This window comes from Rhinolophus ferrumequinum, chromosome 8 (assembly GCF_004115265.2).
Source record: "Rhinolophus ferrumequinum isolate MPI-CBG mRhiFer1 chromosome 8, mRhiFer1_v1.p, whole genome shotgun sequence".
Taxonomy (NCBI): Eukaryota; Metazoa; Chordata; class Mammalia; order Chiroptera; family Rhinolophidae; genus Rhinolophus; species Rhinolophus ferrumequinum.
This window is the reverse complement of record NC_046291.1, coordinates 11,886,627-11,892,626: the sequence shown is the minus strand read 5'-3', so window position 1 is coordinate 11,892,626 and position 6,000 is coordinate 11,886,627. Positions and strand designations below refer to the sequence as shown.

At 37.1% G+C, this 6,000-nt stretch overlaps 1 protein-coding gene across 1 annotated transcript in view; it reads right to left on the bottom strand.

Moving 5' to 3' along the window:
• Window positions 1-1,933: 1,933 nt before the first annotated feature.
• DOCK10 (dedicator of cytokinesis 10) overlaps window positions 1,934-6,000 on the bottom strand; it is a 231,599-nt gene continuing 227,532 nt past the window's right edge. The window contains 1 exon segment of the mRNA XM_033111994.1: window positions 1,934-2,658. Coding sequence (XP_032967885.1) covers window positions 2,542-2,658 — 117 coding nt within the window. The 3' untranslated portion in view covers window positions 1,934-2,541.

The following is a 6,000-nucleotide window of genomic DNA, read 5'->3' as shown; positions in this document are numbered from 1 at the left end:
ATTGTAGAAGATCAGTCCCTTAGAAATCCAATGGAACTCCCTAAGCTCCGTGCATATTGTGAAACACACTTCTTCATTCAATGGGCAAGCTGTTCAATAAAACACCTTGCAAACACCACTGTCTTATTTGTAACTTAAAAAAGTACACCTACCATGGGTTTAGTAGTTATAGTCATATTGCTTCTGATGAAATACAAGGGAAGTCATCAGCTTTGAAAGTAAGCATCCTTAATACATATTAGGAGTATGTCCAAGAAACAATGACTTTATGTTTGGGTATTAATATTGATGATGTAAGAAAATTGCAAGCAGATTCCTCTGGAGAATCCCCAACATTAGTGTTATTTAAAGCTGTTCTTTGTAAACCTTTGCTTAATTACTCAGGCTCAATCACCATTACCTTTTCCAAATGACCTTCCTGAACCTCAGCTGGGCATGTTTTGATCTCTCTCTCACTCCTTATCCATCTAAGATCAATTCTATGTTCTCACTGTAGTGTCTCTCCTGAGACTTGTGATTGATGATCTCTCCATCAAATTCTTCTCTTACTTCCCATCCCCAACCACAGGCATTCTTTACAGGAATATCAAAAGGCAAGGGGAAGGCAAAGGAGGTTAGAGCTTTCATGGGAGTTTCTTTCTTTTGCTAATGTCTTCCAATCTCCATAATTCACCTGGAACACTTTAATTACCCATGTTCTGAACCCAAATATGCTCGTCTTCTTATCTGCCCTCTATTCAGAGCAGCTCCTCTCATGTACCCACAGGTTAATCAACAGTTATCACGTTCCGTCTCAGGCAAGTGAACTCTTGGCCAGGATGGGACTGTGTTCTCTAAGTAGACTGTGGGTCCTCTCATTAAGTCTCAGGACAGAACCAGGGTAAGCTGCAGAGGACCTGCCAAGGGGAACCTTAGAAGCCAGCTCTTACCACTGCTTAAATTCCTTTTCACTCTCTTGAAAAATTCAGGATCCCACGTAAACTTTCTCATACTTTCAAACTTCATTTATTGGCTTTATATACATGAGGCTCTCTCAGCTTAAAAATCGAAGTGGGGAAGTGGGAAGAGAGGCGCCAAGATGCTGACCCAGGCAGTCAGAAACCAAGAGAGGTGGAGCCAGAATGAGGCCTGGAGTGACGTTTTGAGCCAGAGATCAGTTCATCACAGGGCGGTTTTTTTTTTTTTTTGTTTGTTTTAGTTTTTTTTAAAATAAAGCAGTGGGCTCTATTTCACAAAAGAACAGTTATGTGAGTCTTGAGGGATCAGAATTCTTATCTAAAATATCCTTTAATCACTTTTGTGCATATAATATTTAAATATGTCTTCTAAGCCCTGTCCTCCCGTCTGGCCTGCATGTGCTGATTCTGGCCAATGGTCTTACAGAATAGAAAGATGAACTCAGCTAAAGTCTCCTAATTTGAGGCTGGGCCTTGGGAATAGCTGCTGAAGTAGGTATAAACGACATTCCTGAGCTGCCTTCTGCATCTGGAAGCAGCTCCATTTAGTTGTACAGCTGCTGGTGTTGGCTGGAGGCAGGAGGCAGCTGGGGGAGGGAAGTAGAATGTGTCCGTCGTTCCCAAACCTGGCTGCACATCAGTCACAATTTTGACGAAAATACAGATCAGCTAGAATAAACTCATAAAACTGCAATAACAAACGATCCATGAATCTCAGGCACCTTAACACGACAAATGCATTTCTCACTCAGACTCTCCTAGGTTTGGAAATCTCTGGCCTGTCTAGTTGATCGTTTTGGAGGAACTGCCCAGCTGAAGTCTGAGTCCTTTCCCTAACTTCTTGATAAGTCATACATAGTACTTGTATACGTAGGGTGGGCGTTCAGCAGATGGCCCTGCCCAGTGAACCAATTTTAGTAGCAACTCGTCAAGAGGAAACAAATGCAAAGTAACTGTATTTTTTATTTCTATTAACAACAAAATACTTTCATAATTTCACAGCCCATTGCTTTTAAGAGCACATATATTACAAATAAAGGAACTCCACAAACTTTAAAGATTAGTATTTATCAACACTTTTGTACACATACACAAATATTTTAATATAATGGTATTTGAAATGTTATTCATATAATCTTAGCACTGTCATAAGTATCAACTAAAAAGATTCTTTTAAATTTGGTAAAAACCATATATTTTACAATCTCCTATTTACATCTGAAATATGCTTAAATGTTACAAAAAACATTCACTTTGACCTTTAAAATATGTGTATTAGGACTTGGTATTGAACATATTGTAACTGACAGCAAACTTATGGTTTACTTTTGAGCTGCACATTCACTGGAATTTCATGGCAAATTTTCAGCTTGGCTTGTTCAACGCTGCTCAAAAGGGGAAAACAAATCATAAAAAATGTGCACATCTGGAGGCTGGCGAAATTCTCAAGCTAGCGAGGTAAAAAAAAGAAAAATATTAACATCATAAAAACTTCAAATAAATTAAATCTATTTTTCTCTTCCAGAGATGAGCTGCAAATTCAGAAAGTCCTCTGAGAGGTATGTCTGATGCTGCAGACGTTCCTTCAAACTTCCGCACTAGGTGAGACCAAGACGGTGGGCGCAGCTGGCGTCGTCTTGCTAATTACTCGAGAGCAGGTTCGCTCCACTCCGCGCTTTGACTGGTCGTCCCTGCACAAAATCTTGACAGGACAAAATGCAACACAACGAAAAGAACACAGTAACAGAGAGGTTCCTGTTAATATCTCCAAACAAATGAAAACCCAGATCAATGATTTTTTTTTGTTGTTCTTGTTCCCCACAGGTCATCTGCATATTTTGAAAATGCATTTATCCAAATAGATCTGAAGAATCTTTTTGAAGCCTGTGTCATAGCCATTTTGGCAAGATTTAAAGTAGCGTCACAATACTCTTCAACTACCAGATAAAAATTTAAAAATCTTTAAATGAAACTTATGGATGTATCTGAGTAGTTCCAGGATTTTATTTTATTCTAAAAGTTTTTAATTTACATTGTCAACATTTACCGAAAAAGGGGACCATCTGAAACCTCATTTAAATGTTTGCGTTAATGGAAATTCAAGAAAAATATATACCTTAACCTGATTTGACTTTTGAAAATAATGTTACTATGCCTAAATAATACTTTCCGGTCAGATCTGTTGAAATCATGATATGTAAACCCAGTTCACAATAACGAAAACCCCAGGCACCTCTAAAATGTATCTCTGTATAGAAGAGACTTAGTGAATATTTAAACTTCTAGTTAGGAAGATTGTCCCCCTAGCTCCACACATTACCGTGCTTTAGTTCTACCCCTCTTCCAAGGTAGGATTGCCACTTCTGTCCCCGCAGAGCACCCAGCATCCCAATAGCCTATATTACCGACTCATTCCCCTCATGTTCAATGTCTATTTGGCAAGTAATAATTAAGCAGAGTATATGTCCACAGAGTATGTGAAACTCTAAGTTTGCATCTCACCTGCTTGCCACCAACTGTCACAGAGTAGATCTGTTCCTTTCTCTGTAATTTATATTTGATATCCATTACCACTGTTGACTTTACTATGCTGTCATCTTTATACATGTTGAAACAGACTCCAAATGAGCATCTTATATTTATGTTTCATCCAGATACTTACAGATATTATTTGACTTCAGTCCAAGGGGGCTTTTGCTTTTTGGCTATTTGTAAAATACCGTGTTTCCCCCAAAATATGACTGGGTATTATATTAATTTTTGCTCCAAAAGACACATTAGGGGATGTCATCCTGAAAAATCGTGCTAGAGCTTATTTTCTGGTTAGGTCTTATTTTCAGGGAAACACAGTAGTGTGGCATTTTGGCTGCCTATAAAGGTAATTACTGCCTGCCTGTCACTTTAACAACTAAAACCACGTCATGTCAACACTTCCATTTGGCACTCTAGCATCCATTTTATCTGTTACATCTCTTTCCTTATACTGAAGATTTTCACCAAACAGATGGTTTCAGAATGCCCTTTGAGCTAAGACTTTTCTGGACACTCTTGGAGTGAAATGCATAATTAATTCTATTTCTATTTTTATATTTATAGAAATATAAAAATGTCTGTCTATCCATTTCAACTGTTTCTATTTTAAAAAGTCCAATGGTATAATTTCTCTCATCACTGTAATTATATATGTACCTATTTCCAGAATATGTGCATGAGTACATAGGTATGTGGAGGTCTTCATACATTACAGATTATGGTTCACTCATGTATTACAGTATTATGCAAAGATTTGACTGCTTTTCTCTCCACTAAAGTTCAAATCCAAAACTTATGGTCAGATACCTTTTCATTAAAAAAATTGGGAAAAGCAGCAAACAACAGTTTTTTATTATAAACATGAACTGAAATAAATATCCATTTTTAAAAATACTGTGGTCTTTATAAACCCCCATTTTCTGCTAGCTATTTCTGATTTCAGGAAATTGTTCATTACAACCAATTCAAAGCACTTATCAATGGTAATCACGAAAGTAGCTTATTTTGCTGTAAATAACTTAGAGTTTTATTGTGGATAATTTATACTTCTGATTGATAATTATCAATCAAATAGTTCCTCCTCTAAAATCTGCTCTACGGAGTTAGAAGTTAATATTTTATCTTCATTTTAATCTAAGGTGGAAATGTGGAATGGCCATATAATGGAGTAAATCATTTTTAAAGGACACTTTTTTTGATGATATTATGTATGTTGTGATCATTGTCCCACATATAAAGACAATTCCCCATAGAAGCTTAGGGCCAGGAGAAAGTTTATCTTTCCTGCCAACAGATCTATTTCTTTTACTGACTAACAAGACCTGTCCAATCCATCAGTTTCTTTTCTTTGCATCAGTTTGCAGGAAGTACAGGGTCACATTTTGCTTCTCTGAGCAAAGATTTTCTGGGAAAGAAAGCATTTTGCTCTCTGCTTAATCACCTGGTCCTTGTCTTTCTTCGTCTTTTTGTTTTAACACTTTGGAATATTGTGAATCTTTGTTTTGGATACAAATGAGCTCAAATGTATTTTAGAAGCTGCTATAGTATGATATGACTTTTCTTTTTAAAAGCTACCTTTAGCTTTAATCATTAGGCTTTTTTTCATATTGACCTACCTTGAACTAGAAATAAAGTTGGTCTAATTGAATAAAAACTTAGCAAACACTACCCACTATGGAAGTGTCTGGGGAAAATGAACAGCTAAGAAGAGATAGGTAGACCAGACGACCACAAAGGACAGAGTAGACATAAGGAAAGAAAAACATACCACTTTTGCTTACAGTACTGAGGGAAATACTAGACACAGAAGAATAGAAGTTGTATATACATGGACCGCAACAGAGCTGCCAGGGAAAAAAAAAGAGAAAAGCATTTTTGCCCAAAGTTTCAAGGTCAGACACAATTCACAGTGGGAAACAAGTATTTCTTTACCTCCTTTTTCAACTTTCAGATTCACTGTTTGTTCTTTTTGCTTCACTTTCAGAATTATGATTTCCCCATGCTATCAAGACTTATCTCTCCTGAGTATTTAATTCCCATCAGCTTCTTAATAATCCCAAACAAATACTCCCTCCACTAGGAATCCTATCCAGGGAGATGAATTCTCTCCAACATAAGTCAATTAACCATTTCTTTCTCCAGCTTCAATGGAGGGTTTAAAATGTGGGTAGGAGAAGATGGAAAAGAAGCAAAAAGAAACATAGGAAATGCAGTTAAAGGTTCATACAACACATTTCATGTTTTGTGAATAGTGTTGATAGTGCTAGGTCATTTTAGGAAAGAAAGGGGAACTAATGTTTAGTGAGTAGCTACTATACATGAGGCACTATTTGGAGATTAGTTCAAGTTCTCCCCCTCAGTTAGTCTGTAAAGAACACATCTAACTCCTGAAGGGGACCACGAGTGATGAGCTGTCAGGTAGCATGTGGGGGTTGATGTATACTGGGAAACCAAAGGAGCAGCACTTGGCTTTCTACTATTTGATTCTCAGCACCTCAAAAAGTACTGTGAT